The sequence below is a fragment of the Coregonus lavaretus genome, assembly GCF_964263955.1.
Source record: "Coregonus lavaretus genome assembly, chromosome: 10".
NCBI classification, from domain to species: domain Eukaryota; kingdom Metazoa; phylum Chordata; class Actinopteri; order Salmoniformes; family Salmonidae; genus Coregonus; species Coregonus lavaretus.
Window position 1 is genome coordinate 21,779,990 of NC_139997.1, and position 21,819 is coordinate 21,801,808.

Genomic DNA, 21,819 nt, shown 5'->3' on the forward strand with positions numbered 1-21,819 from the left:
GCTTGGTATGGCAGTAGCACCGCCATCGATCGCATTGGCCCTGCAGAGGATTGTGCGGACAGCCCAGTACATCACTAGGACCAAGCTCCCTGCCATCCAGGACCTCTATATCAGGCGGTGTGAAAACAAGGTGCCAAAAAATCGTCAAAGACTCCAACCACTACTCTGTTTATCATATATCCTGTTGCCTAGTCCTCTTACCCCTATACATATCTACCTTCATCACTCCAATGTCCATGCACATGTAAATATGGTATTGGATCTGACTTTTTAAATATTTCCTGTATATAGTATGCTTACTTACTTACTTTATTGTGTATTTCATATTTCTTATTATTATTTGTTGTGTTTTTTTCTAGTAATACATTGTTATTGATTATTGCATTGTTGGGTTTTGAGTTTGCAAGCAAGGCATTTCACTGTACTTGTGCATGGGGGGGGTTACGATAGTACTTCTGGGCCAGTGTCTCAGGCTAGTAGTGCTCAGGGTAGGAGTCCCCACTGTCCATGTAATCGTAGTCATGATCTAAAAGGTCAAACTGATCATAGATCAGCACTCCTATCTGAAACACTTGATATGGGCCCTGATCCTTTTGTACCAGTGTGGGAGTTTAAAGGAGGATAAAGGAGAGACCTTTAGTAACCAGAGCGGGTCTGCAAATTTCTGTGGCTCTAACTTTGCTTTATACTGAGCACTCAACAGTAACTTGTAATTGTGTGTGACTGTGTAGGTAGTGCACGTGTGTGTGTGTGTGTGTGTGTGTGTGTGTGTGTGTGTGTGTGTTTAAGACGATAAGTGTGGGTCAGGGAGAACATTGACTATTAAAATTTCATTGGGAGGCTGAGAGCGAGACAAGGGCTAGAAATTGCTTACAACAGTGGAAGATGTACAAATGTAGGATCTTAATTTGATCACCCTGTTGTTGCAGGAAATACACTTGTAATGTATTCAAGGTTTAAAATGCTTCTAAATTCAGACTTGATTTGCCCGTAAACATTTTTCTATCAATAATTTACATTTCCTGTTGCTGCAGGATTATCTTCCTGCTGTGAGAAACTGGTCAAATTAAGATCCTACACCTGTAGGGACTTTAACTCGCAGACAATGATCTAATGGTGTTGACAGCTCACGCCCAACCGCCTGCAGGTTAGTGGGCCACACACACACACACACACACACACACACACACACACACACACACACACACACAGATTTCAAACTAACGACTAGGCATTCAGCCCTCATGGTTAATGTAATACCAATCTTATTCAAAACCAAATCTAATGAATTATACAAAGCACACTACAAAAACACACAGAGAGCCAACACAATACAATCAAGATAATAGCACTGTTGTTTGTGCTTGGTTGCCACCCACTTCTTCTCTCTACCCCTGTGTGTGTGTGTGTGTATGTGCGTACGTACGTACGTGCACACGTGTATGTGTGTGTGTGTGTGGCCAGTTGCAGTGGCATTGGTATACCTCAAGTCTAAGTTCCCTGTCTAAAAGCCCCAAGACGGACAGGAGAGGTGACTCCAAGACCAATAGTACATCACTCTTCCTTCTCTCTTCCTATAGGCCAGCTGACCTTGAAAGGACCTGTATGGCAGCCAAGGCAGCCAATGATGTGGATGTCTGGGGCAGCAATTCCTGGGTGGTGACTGGTGATTGGAGGAGAGGAGTGGGAAGGGGTAAACGGATGGGCACCTGACTGTGAATCATGGTTGGCAGCTTTAGGCGCTGCGCTAAACAGATAGTTTAAAATGGTTGAAGGATTAAGGTGGGGAGAGTCAACCGTGTGCCAAATGTTTGAGCTCGTTCCTGGTTGTGGAATGAGTTCCTTATTTTCTCCCCTTCCTCGCTGTACTTATATAATCTCAAGTGCACTATCTCTGTGTTGTAGCATCTTCCTTGACTTGTTTTATTTCTCTTCATCTCAATATTCTCTCTCTCTCTTTCCCCCCCCCTTCTCCCTGCCTCCCTCCCTCCGTCTCCCTTCTCTCTCTGTCCTGTTAGAGGGAGGCTTGGCACAGTGCTGTAGTTGTAGTGTGTTTCTGGCTCTGGTCCCGGTGTAATGGGCATTGCTTCAGTCCCAGAGAGGAACAAACGGACCATCTGCCGGGTGCCCGGCCCTCTCGCCCCCACCCCACCCTCCCCTCTTTCTGTGCCCCTCTCTGCCTTAATTAAAAGAGGAGCAACCTGATAAAAGTGGGAGAGAGCGATAAAAACAAGGATGAAGAGTGTCCAAGATTCAAAATACAGTCCAGTCCATCTAGTCGAGATATGAGAAATTCACAAATACAGTGGGCAGAGGAAGTACTAAAGAGTGTTTGCTATATTTTGAGTGCATGTGGTTGAAGTTTTAGCTGAAAATTGTTTATGTTGGTTCATTGAGATTCTTAACTTAATCTCTCTCCCTCCCTCTCTCTCTCCTTACCATCAATCCCCCCCCCCCCCAATACCCCAACAATGATTTAATTAAAGTCACAGCAATCGTTAATCACTGTGGGCTCGACAATCTATTAATTAACACGTCAGCCGGCCCGAAGCTCGCCACACACTACGGTGACCCGCAGGTGCAGCCCGCAACCCCAGAGGACTCTGGGTAGAATGGATTTCATTAGCCGTGCGTACGCCACCACTAACTACTGCTAATGATGGCACCCGCTCATTACCTTGCCGATTATGCATCACCGCTGAGATTTTTGGCGCCACAGAAACTCGACAGCCAATTATTAAATCACTGTGTCACCCATAAACCATAAAAAAGCCACTCCTGCGGTCAAATATTCCAATATTAATATCTTGCTCTCAATTCAATTGAATTACATTGCCGAGGTGTGTGTCAGAGTGGACAGCTTGTATGACCTGTATGCCGCTCACTTAGTAAATATCAATATAACAAGAGGACAGGTTACTTTGCCGTGGCATCTGAAAACGGCTATGCCTTTCTATTGATCTAAATGGCAGTGAGTCATAATAATACAGTGAATTAAACTAAGCTAAATCCCATTAAGGATGAGTAGTTACTCCTTGTGTATTTATTCCTTGTGTTATTATTTTTCTATTATTTATATTTTTGTCTCTCTGCATTGTTGGGAAGGGCCCATAAGTAAACATTTCACTGTTAGTCTACACTTGTTTACGAAGCATGTGACAAGTAAAATTGTATTTGATTTAGTTGATTGCATTGCTTTGGAAATAACACTCCGGTGTTATTGCATGTGGTTGCTTAGTGTCACTTAGGAGAGTTACCTCAGACGATTGATATGATGAGACTTGAAGTGCGTTGAGATGCAATGTGAAGTGTTTAATTTCATATGCTATTATGAAGGGGGTGAAGCCATTTACAGAGGAGGGAAATATACTTTTTTGGAGCGTTCTTTCTACATTTATGAGAATCATTGAGAACATTATTTTTACGTTCTTAAGAATCATTGGAAACGTTCTTTGTACGTTCATTTCAGGTACCTGCAGGTTTGTGATCTGGAACGTTCCCTTCTCCATCAGGCTGACACGCTCGTCGCCCAGTATTCTTTGGCCGTCCTTCTCCCATTGGATGCTGGGTAGAGGGTTGCCCATCACTTGGCACTGAAATTGGGCGGTGGAGCCTGGCGCCAGCGTTTGATTGGCCGGCCCTTGGCGGATGATAGGCGGGATTCGGTCGGAGGGTGCTGTGTGGGGGAGGGAAGGAGGGAGAGACAGAGGGAGAGACAGAGGGAAAGAGAGTGTGCATTAAGAGAGTGTGTACCACTGGGCACACACTGGTTGAATCAACATTGTTTCCACATCATTTCGTTGAAATGATGTTGAACCAACGTGGAATAGAAGTTGAATTGACATCTGTGCCCAGTGGGTAGTTGAGTGTATTCCATAAAAATACCATCCTAACCATTTGCAGCATGGAGTCCACCTCTAATTCTGTTGGGCCATAAGTCTTCATATTAACCAGTGTAAATCACTAAGGGCAGGCATGGCGGTGTAAAAACATGCAGTCGTAAAATAACGCAACTCTCAGCAAGTCCACAAATCCCCTGCTCCTGCCTCATTTCACATCCAATCAATGACATAGATCTCTTTTGCTCAAGCGTGTAGCAATCTAGTTTTTCTTCTTCGCTCTAGAGACGATTTATATGCGAAATAAAACAGTGGTTCAATGAAGTTGCCATTTATTGGTTAAACGTTAAAGGGATAGTTCAATGAAAATAATAGCATTTCAGTGTCTAGTTTAACAAAACGGTGTGGATTGCAGTCACTCCTTGTCCATAGACTGCTTTCAAGGTAAGGAAAGAAATCTCTAAATATTTAATTTTGCAGAACTGTCCCTGTAAAGTCAACTTTCAGTCAAAAAAGGTCTATCTATGGCAGTGTCTCTATTGGACTGTAGTGGTTTGCCAGTGCAGGCCTTTATTTACCATAACATCTTCACTAATATTGCTTTCTCCCACTATTCAGCAATGTTATGGCTTAACACGCCAAAGCAGCGCTGAATAATTTAATATTTGTTTGACTAAACCTGGAAATCTCTTCTTGAATCGCGGAGGCGGAGGACCATGAATAAGTCTTAGACGAGTCAATGACTTTGGCATTTACCATTCCCAATATAGAATGTACAGATGTAGGATCTTCATTTTATCACCCTGTCGTTGCAGGAAATGTCCTGCACGGCAGGAAATGCAAAATTGTATTGTCTTCAAATATTTAAAAGGCTTCTAAAGTTTGTAATTTCCACTTAAACATGGCAGACTTGATTTGTCCAAACAAAAAATGGATCAACCCCTACAAATATTTCAATGAATTATAATCAACACAAAAATTCACATTTCCTGTTTAAGATCCTACATATGTAAGTAGTACACAGTACATCAGTAGTGTACTCCTTGCTTAACCCCATGGCACTACATCCCATCCCTCCATAGACTGTTTACCCTGTAGTGAAACACAGGCCCTGGCTATTTACTCATTAGACCACCATGCCCTGCAAACAGAGGCCAGCCAATGGACATATATGGATCTGTCTATGCCACCTCTGTACGTCTGTGTGCACACCATCATGTAAACACCACTGTGTGTGTGCTGACATCTTACAGAGTAACATTCCGTTTCAACTTTACTGGTCACTTAAGTATCAGTGTACATTACTTTCAGTGTGTCTAGTGTATTGACATGAACTCTGCTCAATTAAATTAAATGTAGTCTTATAACATTTATTTAATTAGCCAATGTTGCCAAAGCAAATCATTAACACATAATTGACCTCAACATTTACATAAAAACATGTCATAGGCAACAATCAGTTACAGTGTTACTAATTTATATCATCAATAGACAATATCCTAGGGGACGCAGAAATGTATTTTTTCTGAAACGCCATAGTTAGTGATATTGTTGGTTTATGAACTCAAACACCATGCTTGAACTATGACTATGACAAAGGGAAAATTAAAAACTAGTATTTACCTGTTATCTGTTAGCATAAAGTACATTGTTGTCTGTATGCTAGGCAGGGAAAGGCTAGCTAAGCTACAGTGCTATGAGGCAGACGCGGAGCACAGATGCATCTAAACAACAGTTTATCCCCTTCCTTACTGGTCGCAGCGCGACGAGGGGAGCATATGTTCCCGGCGTGGTTAATTTGCATAGCGCCATTGCGACTTGTCCTGTTTGATTACGTCTCGCTTTACCTCCTGCTGTTCACTCATTTGGGGGACTGGAGGGGGGGGGATTTTTAATTTGGGGCGGCTTTGAAGAGTTTTTAATTTATTTGGGTTTAAGCAGTTGTGAAGGGAGTGATGGAGGGTGGAGGGACTGGCAGGGAGGCATTTGGGACACACTCAAAGTGTTAGAAAGTAATGGGATATGAATGTGGGGTTTGTATGAGGAAGATGCTGGGTTGGGTTTGGGAGGTAGGTTAATTGAAGCCAGCTGTGTGTGATAGTGAGCCCTAGGGGGTAATCAACTTACTCTAGGGAAACTCATGCTAGGTTTTTGTCCTTAAAGGTTAGTGTGCGCTCACATGCACACACACAGGCACACAAAATGAAACTCACACACTGAGACTGTGGCGGTGCAAACAACTATTTTGGATGCTTAGGCATGACTAGTGTTTATGGCACTGTGGGAATCCAATCTTTAATGGACTAGCTGGCTTCAATTATAGCCTCACTGTATAGCCTCACATGCATCGAAGCACAATGCCTTTGCTTCTTCACATTCTGTGTTCCAAAGCAAATCTTTCCAGGTATGTCAACAAACATTTGCCTAGAATCTATGGGCTATCTGTAGATACACTGACTATACCAAACATTAGGAACACCCTTTGCGCTCCTTTTGCCCTCAGAACAGCCTCAATTCGTTGGGGGCATGGACTACAAACTTTCCACGGGGATGCTGGCCCATGTTGACTCCAATGCTTCCCACGGTTGTGTCAAGTTGGCTGGATGTCCTTTGGGTGGTGGACCATTCTTGTAACACACAGGGAACTGTTGAGTGTGAAAAACCCAGCAGCGTTGCAGTTCTTGACACACTCAAACAGGTGCGCCTGGCACCTACTACCATACCCCATTCAAAGGCACTTAAATCTTTGTCTTGCCCATTCACCCTCTGAATGGCACACAAACACAATCCATGTCTCAAGGCTTAAATAATCCTTCTTTAACCTGTCTCCTCCCCTTCATCTACACTGATTTAAGTGAATTTCACAGGTGACATCAATAAGGGATCATAGCTTTCACCTGGATTTACCTGGTAAGTCTGTCATGGAAAGAGCAGGTGTTCTTAATGCTTTGTACGCTCAGTGTATGTGACTGTGTGTGTGTGTCTGTCCTTGACTTGTGTGTTTGAGCACCTTGATATACAACATGCATGTTTATGTGCTATCATTCTTGTGTACATTCATCTGTCCCTGAACACTTTTTCAATATATTTACGACAGATCTGCGAGTGTGTGTGTTACTGTGTGTGTGTGTGTGTTACTGTGTGTGTGTTACTGTGTGTGTGTGTGTGTGTGTTACTGTGTGTGTGTGTGTGTTACTGTGTGTGTGTGTGTTACTGTGTGTGTGTGTTACTGTGTGTGTGTGTGTGTGTTACTGTGTGTGTTACTGTGTGTGTGTTTGTGTTCCTCCCACAGACACTCACCACTCTCGACCTCCAGCAGGGCCTTGGTGAGGATACTCCCAGCCACAGAGATGGCCTGACAGATGTAGTATCCCGAGTCCTCACTGTGGACGTCTGTGATGGTCAGCTCCCCGCTCAGAGACACAGAGAACCGGCCGGACTGGGCAGCTTCCTGGATTGGGAACAGCAGGATCTGGAGAGGCAGGAAATGACACAACACCACATAACAGGTAGGCTGAAACCAGTCAGCACAGGGATAAAACATCACAACACCATGTCACACAACTGGTAGGCTGAAACTGGTCAGCACAGGTAAAGCATATTATCATTTTTTACCGTAATTTGCTCAGGTCATTGTAAGAATTAGATATTTTTATTATGTACAGGCTTCCTTCTTTTCACTCTGTCATTTAGGTTAGTATTGTGGAGTAACTTCAATGTTGTTGATCCATCCTCAGTTTTCTCCTATCAGCCATTAAACTCTGTAACTGTTTTAAAGTCACCATTGGCCTCATGGTGAAATCCCTGAGCGGTTTCCTTCCTTCCAGTAACTGAGTTAGGAAGGCCTGTATCTTTGTAGTGACTGGGTGTATTGATACACCATTCAAAATGTAATTAATAACTTCACCATGGATATTAAATGTCTGCTTTTTTTATTTTTACCGATCTACCAATAGGTACCCTTCTTTGCGAGGGATTGGAAAACCTTCCTGGTCTTTGTGGTTGAATCTTTGTTTGAAATTCACTGCTCGAATGAGGGACCTTACAGATAATTGTATGTGTGGGGTACAAAGATGACATAATCATTCAAAAATCATGTTAAACATGCAATGTATTGTGACTTGTTAAGCATTTTTTTTATACTGAACTCATTTAGTCTTGCCATTACAAAGGGGTTGAGTACTTGTTGACTCAAGACATTTCAGCTTTTAATTGCTAATGAATTTGTAAAATTTATAAAAACATAATTCCACTTTGACATTATGGGGTATCGTGTGAAGGCCAGTGACACAAAATCTCAATTTAATCTATTTTAAATTCTGATTGTAAGACAACAACATTTGGAAGAAAAAAAAACGGGTGTGAATACTTTCTGAAGGCACTGTATGTGTGTGTGTGTGTTTGCTACATGCATGCAGTGTATATATGTGTGTGTGGTTTTCGCCGCTTCCAATGTGTGTATTTTTGGGGGGTTCCAGGAGTGCTGTGCTCTTTGACTCTGTCCTTGAAGAGGCTTAGAGCTGGTTGGTGGAGAGCCCGTGGCTAGGGGCCACAGTGGTGCTTAGAGGGAGGGATAGAGGGAGAAGAGGGTCACTGAGGAATAGAGGGAGGGAAAGAGCATAGAATGAATGAGGGGAAAAAGAGAGGGCCACAGGGAGAGGGAGAGATAGAAAGAGGGAGGAGAGGGGCACAGAGGGATATAGGAAGGGATAGAGGGAATACATTTGCTGCCCAGAGACAGTTAGACCAAAGAAAAGCCTTCTGTTCTGCTCTCCATGGGTCTTGTGCTATTTAGAGCCAGGCAGTTTAGTGTTATCTAACACAGCCCTGGCAGGGCTATAAAGGGGGTCTCTCTCTCTCTCTCTCTGTCTGTCTCTGCACCTCCTAAACTCCCACATGCAACCCTTTGCACTCTCCTTCTGCTTTCATCTACTTTTCCCATTCCCCTACCCTCTTTCTCATTCGCAACTCTGTTTCTACATCTCCCACTCTCTATGTATACCAACCAACCCCTCACTCCCTCTATCCACCTTCACTCTCTTCATCCCTCTCTCTCAATCTCTCCCCTCTATCTCTTTCTATCTATCTCTCTCCCTCATCTGTCCCTGAGAGCGGTGCTACAGCCTCCCATGCACACACTCCCACCAGGCCTTCCAGCATGTTGATGCTTCACAGAGCCCTCTGGATTCTCACAGTGACACACACACACACACACAAACTCTCTCTGATGCCTAAGGAGCCTATATACTCCTGGTGAGATCTAAAATGTAATATATCAAGGGGATTGTACATTACACCACAGACACTAGAGTTCACCTGTGTGTGTGTGTGTGTGTGCATTGTTCTGTGTGTGCCCATGTGTGTGTTTTTATCAGAGCTGACACCATATACGCCATCTTTTGTGGACCCCAGGAAGAGTATAGCTACTGGGTTAAAATACTATCCAACAATTAATTCAGTGTGTGTGTTTCTCTGTATGACTTGCCCAGGCACTGCACTCAACTGAGAGAAAGCAGAGCCTGATAGCAACATTCAACGCTAGCAGAGTCAAGATCATGACAGATAGACTAGATAAGGCTCTCCTTAGGCTATGCTTGGAGGTTGGTGATCGCATTGGCTGTTTTTAAACCATGTTTTAATGATACCAATGAATTGTTTATATTGTACCAGTTTTCATAGAGATGTTTATGTTATGTGTGGTAACTCACTTTATCCACCATCAACTTGTTACTTATCTGTATCCATGGCAGCCATTTTGTGCCAAAACCATGCTGACTGAACATCAGTTTCCACAGTGGAGTGGTCATATTGGTGTATACAGAACAACTGTTGACCTGACCTGATACAGTATTCCATGGCGTGTGTCTTACCTGGCTGCCTTCTTTCTGCCAGAACACAGCGGGTGGGGGGTTGCCCTTGGTGCCACAGAGGAAGGTTACGGTGCGACCTTGGGCTGTGATCTGGTCCCGGGGTCGGACCACGATCTCAGGGGGCACTGTAGAGCGAGGGAAGAGTATGTTAGAATATCTAAAAAGATATGTATGTTTTTATTTCTGCTGAACTGTGTGTTAACTCATTTCTCTATGTTAGGATGTGTGTGTATGCACGTGTGTGAGTGGCTGTGTGTATGAGTGACCCTTTCTTAATGTGAGTGTGTCAGGTCTGCATGCACTGTGTATGTCCATCAAGCTGTCACCACTGACACTGTGCACGTGTGAAATTCTTAGGGGCCCACCAAAACACTGTGTGATTATAACAGTTCATCTCTTTCTACATAACACAAACACTACGGGCACACACACACACACACACACACACAAACACCTCTGTTTAAAATCACCACTTTGACACCCAAACCGGCTCAAACCAGCTCAAATGGCTGTGTTTTGAAATGTCAGAAAGTGCTTTGTGTGTGTGGATTTCTAGTACACACATCATTTTCTAGTACACACTTGACCATTTATAGTACACACTTGTCTTCATTGAGAAACTCCATGTAGGCAGATTCACTACCACATTTAACATTGATAAAGAGCTTTAAAAAACGAGTACTATTCGGTGCAGTAATAGAACTGAGATTCACTTTCATATCCCACGTACACACACACACACACACACACACAGCAACCTCTTGATTGCTATTGATCACACCATGAGCTATTGGCTCATTTTGCACGGAGGGACTGAATGTGTAATGATGTCACCTTTGCCCTTGTGGTGCCTAATTGATTTCTCATCTCCCTGCCTGATCCCCCTCTCTTATTTCACTTTCACTTTCACTCTCAATTGGGGGGGTTTAGAAAGGTAATGAAGACCAGGGGGTAGAGAGAAGGAGAGAGGTTACCTGCTCTGTGTGTTTATTTCAGGATGGTTGCTCTATTGCTGAAGTGTGTACACTCTTAGAAGAAAAGGTGCTATCTAGAACCTAAAATGGTTCTTCGGCTGTCCCCATGGAGAACCCTTTGAAGAACCCTTTTTGATTCCAGGTAGAACCCCTTTGCTTCCAGGTAGAACCATTTTGTGTTCCATGTAAAACCCTTTCCACAGAGGGTTCTACATGGAAGCCAAAATAGTTTTACCTGGAACCAAAAAGCGTTCTCCTATGGGGACAGCCGAAGAACCATTTTGGAACCTTTTTTTCCAAGAGTGTATCACAAGCTTTCGTCCTCCTCTATCGATGCCCCACAGACAAAGCTACCCCTTCTTCCTGCCACCCTCGCTCTTCACACAGCGGGACATGCGTTGTCGACACGGCAACAACCGGATAAATCACTCGCAAAATAGACCCAGGGCAGAGGTCGTGGAGGGTCGTGTCCAGGGGTTAAACGAGACTCCACATGCCAACCCTGAAGGTCAACAAGGTCAAACCTGAAACATATCCCCTGCTGCCTGTAATTTGGGCTTTGGGCTGTGGAGCAGAAGAAGAGCTAGCTAGCGAACAAAATGAACACCAGCAAAAGGCATAATCTATGTTTCACCCTATTCTGTCTCAGTAGCTATCTCCGGGGCATGCGCTCCTATTGATTCAATCCCATTCTCATGGCTGATGCAAGCCCTGAAATGGTGAAGAAACCCAGGGTAATACCCACATTTTATGTAACCTCACCATAGGCTTGTGCACACACAGACAGAGACACACACACACAAAGACAATGCACAATCAAAACACAAGCAAAGCCAACGTACAGTGTCTTCAGAAAGTATTCACACCCCTGGACTTTTTCCATATTTTGATGTGTTATACAGACTGAATTCAAAAATGATTAAATAGAGATTGTTTGTCACTGGCCTACACTCTTGAAAAAAAAGGGCTATCTACAGTCGTGGTCCAAAGTTTTGAGAATGACACAAATACTGATTTTCACAAAGTCTGCTGCCTCAGTTTTGATTATGGCAATTTGCATATACTCCAGAATGTCATGAAGAGTGATCAGATGAATTGCAATTAATTGCAAAGTACCTCTTTGCCATGAAATGAAAATCTCCACTGCATTTCAGCCCTGCCACAAAAGGACCAGCTGCCATCATGTCAGTGATTCTCTCGTTAACACAGGTGAGAGTGTTGACAAGGTCAAGGCTGGAAGCTTTAAAAGGAGGGTGGTGCTTGAAATCATTGTTCTTCCTCTGTTAACCATGGTTACCTGCAAGGAAACATGTGCTGTCATCATTGCTTTGCACAAAAAGGGCTTCACATTTTTCTAAGTGTACAGTCGTGGTCAAAAGTTTTGAGAATGACACAAGTATTGGTCTTCACAAAGTTTGCTGCTTCAGTGTTATGAGATATTTTTGTCAGATGTTACTATGGTATACTGAAGTATAATTACAAGCATTCCATAAGTGTCAAAGGCTTTTATTGACAATTACATTAAATATGAGTCTTTTTCAAGACCTCTGCAATCCGCCCTGGCATGCTGTCAATTAACTTCTGGGCCACATCCTGACTGATGGCAGCCCATTCTTGCATAATCAATGCTTGGAGTTTGTCAGAAGTTGTGGGTTGTTGTTTGTCCACCCTCCTCTTGAGGATCGACCACAAGTTCTCAATGGGATTAAGGAGTTTCCTGGCCATGGACCCAAAATGTCAATGTTTTGTTCCCCGAGCCACTTAGTTATCACTTTTGCCTTATGGCAAGGTGCTCCATCATGCTGGAAAAGGCATTGGTCGTCACCAAACTGTTCTTGGATGGTTGGGAGAAGTTGCTCTCGGAGGATGTGTTGGTACCATTCTTTATTCATGGCTGTGTTCTTAGGCAAAATTGTGAGTGAGCCCACTCCCTTGGCTGAGATGCAACCCCACACATGAATGGTCTCAGGATGCTTTACTGTTGGCATGACACAGGACTGATGGTAGCGCTCACCTTGTCTTCTCCGGACAAGCTTTTTTTCCGGATGCCCCAAACAATCGGAAAGGGGATTCATCAGAGAAAATGACTTTACCCCAGTCCTCAGCAGTCCAATCCCTGTACCTTTTGCAGAATATCAGTCTGTCCCTGATGTTTTCCCTGGAGAGAAGTGGCTTCTTTGCTGCCCTTCTGGACACCAGGCCATCCTCCAATAGTCTTCGCCTCACTGTGCGTGCAGATGCACTCACACCTGCCTGCTGCCATTCCTGAGCAAGCTCTGCACTGGTGGTGCCCCGATCCCGCAGCTGAATCAACTTTAGGAGACGGTCCTGGCGTTTGCTGGACTTTCTTAGGCACCCTGACGCCTTCTTCACAACAATTGAACCTCTCTCCTTGAAGTTCTTGATGATCCGATAAATTGTTAATTTAGGTGCAATCTTACTAGCAGCAATATCCTTGCCTGTGAAGCCCTTTTTGTGCAAAGCAATGATGACGGCACGTGTTTCCTTGCAGGTAACCATGGTTAACAGAGGAAGAACAATGATTTCAAGCACCACCCTCCTTTTAAAGCTTCCAGTCTGTTATTCTAACTCAATCAGCATGACAGAGTGATCTCCAGCCTTGTCCTCGTCAACACTCTCACCTGTGTTAACGAGAGAATCACTGACACGATGTCAGCTGGTCCTTTTGTGGCAGGGCTGAAATGCAGTGGAAATGTTTTTGGGGGATTACGTTCATTTTCATGGCAAAGAGGGACTTTGCAATTATTTGCAATTCATCTGATCACTCTTCATGACATTCTGGAGTATATGCAAATTGCCATCATCAAAACTGAGGCAGCAGACTTTGTGAAAATTAGTATTTGTGTCATTCTCAAAACTTTTGACCACGACTGTACACCCAATACCCCAAAATGTCAAAGTGAAATTTCTGAAATGAACAAATTCATGAAAAGTTTTACGCTGAAATGTCTTGAGTCAATAAGTATTCAACCCATTTATAATGGCAAGCCTAAAGAAGTTCAGTAGTAAAAATGTGCTTAACAAGTCACATAAGTTGCATAGCTGCACCCCACACATAAAATGATCTGTAAGAGCCCTCAATCGAGCAGTACATTTCAAACACAGATTCAACCACAAAGACCAGGAAGGTTTTTCAATGCCTCGCAAAGAAGGGCACCTGGGTAGATGGGTAAAAAAAAAAGCAGACATTGAATATCCCTTTGAGCATGGTGAAGTTATTAATTACACTTTGGATGGTGTATCAAAACACCCAGTCACTCCAAAGATACAGGCGTCCTTCCTAAATTAGTTGCCGGAGATGAAGGGCAACAGTGACTAAAACAGTTATTAAAACAGTTATGGAGTTTGATAGGAGAAAACTGAGGATGGATCAACAATATTGTAGTTACGCCACAATTCTAACCTAATTGACAGAGTGAAAAGAAGGAAGCCTGTACAGAATACAAATATTCCAAAACATGCATCCTGTTTATAACAAGGCACTAAAGTAATACTGCAAAGAAATGTGGCAAAGCAATTAACTTTTTGTCCTGAATACAAAGTGTTATATTTGGGGTAAATCCAATACAACACATTACTGAGTACCACACTCCATATTTTCAAGCATAGTGGTGGCTGCATCATGTTATGGGTATGCTTGTAATCATTAAGGACTGGGGAGTTTTTCAGGATTAAAAAGAAAGTGAATGGAGGTAAGCACAGGCAAAATCCTAGAAGAAAACCTGGTTCAGTCTGCTTTCCACCAGACACTGGGAGATGTAATAACCTAAAACACAAGGCCAAATCTACACTGGAGTTGTTTACCAAGAAGACAGTGAATGTTCCTGAGTGGCAGAGTTCCAGTTTTAACTTAAATCTACTTGAAAATCTATGGCACGACCTGAAAATAGTTGTCTACTGTAGCAATGATCAACAACTAATTTGACAGAGCTTGAATATTTTTGAAAAGAATAATGGGCAAATGTTGCAGAAACCAGGTGTGGAAAGCTCTTAGAGACTTACCCAGAAAGACTCACAGCTATAATCGCTGCCAAAGGTGCTTCTACAAAGTATTGACTCAGGGTTGTGAATACTTAAGTAAATTAGAAATTTCTGTATTTCATTTTCAATAAATGTGATTTTGTTTTTTCTAAAAACATGTTTTCACTTTGTCATTATGGGGTTTTGTGTATAGATGGGAAAAAACAAATGTAATCCATTTTGAATTCAGGCTGCAACACAACAAAATGCGGAATAAGTCAAGGGGTATGAATACTTTCTGAAGGCACTGTACTTTGATGATATACCGACAACAATACCAACAAAACAAGCCCTGTGTCCACTCCACACTAGACAATAGGCTTGATAACGATAACTTGACTAAGCGCAAATCCAGCTACTTTTATCTTAGAATGATTGGTGGGGTTTTTAACTGGGACTTTTTCCCCTCCGAAGCTCCACTTCGAGAATAACAATGGTGATGCTTGATTTGAGGAGGCACGCTCTCTCGCACGTCGCCTATGGCTACAATAAATAATTAGCCATAATGGCCTTTCATGCTTCTCCGGTTTCCCTGCCTCTGAAGCGCTACAGCGCTGCGCTTCAGAGGCAGGGAAAAGGGAGAAGCATGAAAGTTCTCACTTGGGATAGCACATTGTGGGAACACACTGTAATGGCGGATATAAAATATACATAACACCAGAATTGAGCGAACGTATCAGATGTGTCATAGGGAAGAAATGAGAAATGGCTTCCGCCTACTACACGTTTTGAGAAACTTAGTTCTATCTTTAAAGCCAAAATCCTGACTTTGTTTATCAGTCAAAGGTCACTTGGTTTGGTTTTAAGCTGAGGGATGTGGCTGGAGAAATGTTGGATGGCACAAGATGGAGTCTTGCATTTATCCACCTTGAAATAAAGACAATTGCTTTGAATTTCAAAAGGGGAGTCCATTGACTTATGTTAAGTGCCTATTGCAACCAAATGCACACATAACTAGGAAAACATCCATAAAGGTGTCTATTTTAACCTGTGGGAGTCCAGGACTCTTTCTTTATGATAAGATAGTGAAGGAGGTATGTTAGGAAGGAGAGTGGTGGTCAGAGTGACAGGTAAAGCAGCTGTGAGATGGTGTGTGTGTTTGTGCATGTGTGTGCACGAGTTAGTGATTGTGTACATTTGCGTGTATAGCACTTTTCAACTGACTCCTCAGCCCCCCACATACTGTGCTTATGCTAGGCCAGATCAGAGTGCAGTTAGTTTCGGTGCTGAAGTTGAATGGAACACAGCAACTCACAGCAGCTCTAAATCAAACAGGAGCAGACAGTGTTTACAACAGACAAACTAAAACCATGCACTAAGAGAGACGGGGCTCACAGTATATGTTTGATTTTGGACTTGGGCTAATACAAATTGCAGTCTACTAGCCTGAGTGCCCAAAATCCTTAAATTCCCCCCCCCCCACACACACACACACACTCTCAGCATTCAACACCATTGGCCCATCCTAGCTCCTCACCGAGCTTAGGACCCTGGGATTTAAAACCTCCCTCTGCAACTGGATCCTGGACTTCCTGATGGACCGGTGAGAGTAGGCAACATCACCTCCGCCACGCTGACCCTCAACACAGGGGCCCCACAGGGGTGTGTGCTTAGTCCCCTCCTGTACTCCCTTTTCACCCATGACCGCGAGGCCACGCACGACTCCAACAGCATCATCAAGTTTCCTGACATCATGACAGCGATGATGAGACAGCCTACAGTGACCTGGCAGTGTGTTGCCGGAACACCAACCTCTCCCTCAACGTCAATAAGATCAAGGAGCTGATCGTGGACTACTGGAAACGGGGGGGGGGGGGGGGGGGGCGAGTAAGCCCCCATCCATATCGACAGGGCCTTCAAATCCTCAAAAAGTTATACAGCTGTACCATTCAGAGCATCTTGACTGGCTGCATCATTGCTTGGTATGGCAATAGCACCGCCCTCGATCGTGTGGCGCTACAGAGGGTGGTTTGGACAGCCCAGTACATCAATGGGGCCGAGCTCCCTGCCATCCAGGACCTCTATATCAGGCGGTGTGAAAGGAAGGCCGGGAAAATCATTCAAGACTACAGAAATGGTACCGGTGCATCAAGTCTGACACCAACAGGCTCCTAAACGACTTCTATCCCCAAGCCATAAGACTGCTACAGAGCTAACTAAATAGCTAACAGAATGGCTACATGGACAGAGTTGACCATTGTATCTTATTGTATTTTTGCACGCAATGTGTTGAGATAAGCATCAATAGGTTGACACTTGTCTTTTACCATTGACTGCAAATGTATTGACATACAGTGGGGGAAAAAAGTATTTAGTCAGCTACCAATTGTGCAAGTTCTCCCACTTAAAAAGATGAGAGAGGCCTGTAATTTTCATCATAGGTACACGTCAACTATGACAGACAAAATGAGAATTATTTTTCCAGAAAATCACATTGTAGGATTTTTTATGAATTTATTTGCAAATTATGGTGGAAAATAAGTATTTGGTCAATAACAAAAGTTTCTCAATACTTTGTTATATACCCTTTGTTGGCACAGACACAGATCAAACGTTTTCTGTAAGTCTTCACAAGGTTTTCACACACTGTTGCTGGTATTTTGGCCCATTCCTCCATGCAGATCTCCTCTAGAGCAGTGTTGTTTTGGGGCTGTCGCTGGGCAACACGGACTTTCAACTCCCTCCAAAGATTTTCTATGGGGTTGAGATCTGGAGACTGGCTAGGCCACTCCAGGACCTTGAAATGCTTCTTACGAAGCCAGTCCTTCGTTGCCCGGGCGGTGTGTTTGGGATCATTGTCATGCTGAAAGACCCAGCCACGTTTCATCTTCAATGCCCTTGCTGATGGAAGGTTTTCACTCAAAATCTCACGATACATGGCCCCATTCATTCTTTCCTTTACACGGATCAGTCGTCCTGGTCCCTTTGCAGAAAAACAGCCCCAAAGCATGATGTTTCCATCCCCCTGCTTCACAGTAGGTATGGTGTTCTTTGGATGCAACTCAGCATTCTTTGTCCTCCAAACACGATGAGTTGAGTTTTTACCAAAAAGTTCTATTTTGGTTTCATCTGACCATATGACATTCTCCCAATCCTCTTCTGGATCATCCAAATGCACTCTACCAAACTTCAGACGGACCTGGACATGTACTGGCTTAAGCAGGGGGACACGTCTGTCACTGCAGGATTTGAGTCCCTGGCGGCGTAGTGTGTTACTGATGGTAGGCTTTGTTACTTTGGTCCCAGCTCTCTGCAGGTCATTCACTAGGTCCCCCCGTGTGGTTCTGGGATTTTTGCTCACCGTTCTTGTGATCATTTTGACCCCACGGGGTGAGATCTTGCGTGGAGCCCCAGATCGAGGGAGATTATCAGTGGTCTTGTATGTCTTCCATTTTCTAATAATTGCTCCCACAGTTGATTTCTTCAAACCAAGCTGCTTACCTATTGCAGATTCAGTCTTCCCAGCCTGGTGCAGGTCTACAATTTTGTTTCTGGTGTCCTTTGACAGCTCTTTGGTCTTGGCCATAGTGGAGTTTGGAGTGTGACTGTTTGAGGTTGTGGACAGGTGTCTTTTATACTGATAACAAGTTCAAACAGGTGCCATTAATACAGGTAACGAGTGGAGGACAGAGGAGCCTCTTAAAGAAGAAGTTACAGGTCTGTGAGAGCCAGAAATCTTGCTTGTTTGTAGGTGACCAAATACTTATTTTCCACCATAATTTGCAAATAAATTCATAAAAAATCCTACAATGTGATTTTCTGGAGAAAAAAAATCTCAATTTGTCTGTCATAGTTGACGTGTACCTATGATGAAAATTACAGGCCTCTCTCATCTTTTTAAGTGGGAGAACTTGCACAATTGGTGGCTGACTAAATACTTTTTTCCCCACTGTAAGCATCAACCCTGTGACACTTATCTTTTTCCATAGAATGCCATGTATTGACATAAGCGTCAGTTTGTTGACACTTATCTTTCCCCATTGACTGTGATGTATTGACATAAGTGTCAACCTTGTGACACTCATCTTTTACCATTGAATGCAATGTATTAACAACAGCTTCTATTTCCAAGCCATAAGACTGCTAAATAGCTAACAAAATGGCTACACGGACTGTGTTGACCCTTGTGTGTGTATATACACAGTACCAGTCAAAAGTGTGGACACACCAACTCATTCCAGGGTTTTTCTTTATTTTTACTATTTTCTACATTGTAGAATAATAGTGAAGACATCAAAATTATGAAAAAACACATATGGAATCATGTAGTAACCAAAACAGTGTTAAACAAATCAAAATATATTTTATATTTGAGATTCTTCAAATAGCCACCCTTTGCCTTGATGACAGCTTTGCACACTCTTGGCATTCTCTCAACCAGCTTCACGTGGAATGCTTTTCCAACAGTCTTGAAGGAGTTCCCACATGCTGAGCACTTGTTGGCTGCTTTTCCTTCAGTCTGCGGTCCGACTCATCCCAAACCATCCCAATTGGGTTGAGGTCGGGGGATTGTGGAGGCCAGGTCATCTGATGCAGCACTCCATCACTCTCCTTCTTGGTCAAATAGCCCTTACACAGCCTGGAGGTGTGTTGGGTCATTGTCCTGTTGAAAAACAAAATGATAGTCCCACTAAGCCCAAACCAGATGGGATGGCGTATCGTTGCAGAATGCTGTGGTAGCCATGCTGGTTAAGTGTGCCTTGAATTCTAAATAAATCACCAGCAAAGCACCCCACACCATAACACCACCTCCTCCATGTTTTACGGTGAGAAATACACATGCAGAGATCATCCGTTCACCCACACCGTGTCTCACAAAGACATGGCGGTTGGAAACAAAAATCTCCAATTTGGACTCCAGACCAAAGGACACATTTCCACTGGTCTAATGTCCATTGCTCGTGTTTCTTGGCCCAAGCAGGTCTCTTCTTATTATTGGTGTCCTTTAGTAGTGGTTTCTTTGCAGCAATTTGACCATAAAGGCCTGATTCCCACAGTCCCCTCTGAACAGTTGATGTTGAGATGTGTCTCTGCCTTGAACTCTGTGAAACATTTATTTGCGCTGCAATTTCTGAGGCTTTTTAAGAAGGCACACCTGTTAATTGAAATGCATTCCAGGTGACTACCTCATGAAGCTGGTTGAGAGAATGCCAAGAGTGTGCAAAGCTGTCATCAAGGCAAAGGGTGGCTATTTGAAGAATCTCAAATATATATTTGTTTAACACTTTTTTGGTTACTACATGATTCCACATGTTTTATTTCATAGTGTTGTTTCATAGATGTCTTATTATTCTACAATATAAAAAATAGTACAAATAAAGAAAAACCCTTGAATGAGTAGGTGTGTCCAAACCTTTGACTGGTAGTGTGTATATATACCGTTTATTTTATTTTATTTTGCAGTCTCTATGCACACTCACATGGCCCTACACACTCACGCACACTGACACTCCAACACACACACAAACACTCACTTCATCATTTGCTCACACACACATAATATGCACATACATTTATACTGACTCTACACACACACACCCACTGACATACCATCGTCATATACGCTGCTGCTACTCTGTTTATAATATATCCTGATGACTAGTTACCCCTACACATATCTACCACTATCACTCCAGTATCCCTGCATATTGTAAATATGGTACTGGAACTGAACCTGTATATATTATGCTTGCTTACTTTATCGTGTTCTTCTTTTTATTTATCTTTCTATTTGTTCTACCTTATGTTATTTCTAGTATTACATTGTTATTGATTACTGCATTGTTGGGTTTAGAGCTTGCAAGAAAGGAATATCATTGTACTTGTGCATGTGATATTAAAACTTTAATCACACACACACACACACACACTCAAACAGACAAACACAAACATATAATTCTCTCTCTCAAGCTGTCTTACACACAGACACGCACACACACGCGCGTACACACACACACACACACACACACACACACACACACACACACACGGTAAGCAACAAAGGAAAGCCGTGTCCTCAGAGAGAGCCTCCTCAGGGGCTAAGAGTGACAGGCAGCTGTCACAGTCACATGATGATGTCGACAGACCACAGCCACACACACGCTCGAGTAGACCCGCTCGCAATTAAAAATGCACCCACACAAACGCTATTAATACTGCATCAAAAATACAACGCTTTAAGCTTGAGAGGACTTGTAAAAGACCTGCTAAAATTACCACCTTTAGAACAGAATGAATGAGTACAATGTTCTGGGACTTCAAGTTCTTTCCCTGAAGAAAACAATTGAAACAGCTATTGGTGCTAAAATCCTTGCCTTCATGTAGATTTGGAAGATGAAAGTGAACTTGTGTGTATTGACATTGCATGCTGATATGTTGCTGATAAAATGGATGTCATCTCTTAGTTGTTATTTTTCTTCATAAATTCAGGACGGGTAGTGTTTTACTCTAATTTCTCTCTCTCTTTTTCTTTTTCTCTTTCTCTGTTTCTTTATTTATCTCACTCTCTCTCTTCCTCCCTCTCTGTCTCTCTCTGACACACACACACACAAACATACCCTGTCCTCTCTCTATCTCTCACCCTCTCTCTCCTCTCTGACCCACTTGCTCCATAATTGGGTTGTTTTCCGCCCAACACAAGACTGCCTATTTAACAGGCTTACAAACATCGCCCCAGTGCTTTCCCCAGTCTTTAATCTGTTGTATCTAAATTAGTCTTACACCGTCTTATTTCCGCCTCTATTGTCCCTGTCCTTTACACATGCTAATACACAGGGCAGTTTAGGAAATAACACACTATTGTCATGATTTTATTGCAGCTGCGGGCATTATAAAAAATATCCTTTGAGATTGCTTGTCTGTCCCGGACGAGCCCCCATTATGGGACCCACCCGTTTCTTCTGTTTTCCCCTCCACTTCTCATTTTGTGATACATTTTTGTTGTCTGATGAGATGTTTTTAATTTTTTATATACTGTTCTTCAACAAATCATTGTACAAATTATAAGTGGAGTCTTTCATCCCTTGGTGGCCTGTGCAAATAAAACAAAAAAAACATGTCCTTAAATCTCGTACATTCATAGCTAATTATCTAATG

The 21,819-nt window shown here is 43.0% G+C and overlaps 1 protein-coding gene across 1 annotated transcript in view; it reads right to left on the minus strand.

Moving 5' to 3' along the window:
- The window catches only part of LOC311136250 (roundabout homolog 3-like), a gene marked incomplete at its 5' end in the record, with an annotated part of 309,721 nt that overhangs the window by 32,155 nt on the left and 255,747 nt on the right, over positions 1-21,819 (minus strand). Inside the window, 3 exons of the mRNA XM_084170382.1 lie at positions 3,474-3,676; positions 7,140-7,311; positions 9,710-9,834. Of these exons, the coding sequence (XP_084026508.1) occupies positions 3,474-3,676; positions 7,140-7,311; positions 9,710-9,834 (500 nt within the window). The remainder of the gene's footprint in view (positions 1-3,473; positions 3,677-7,139; positions 7,312-9,709; positions 9,835-21,819) is intronic.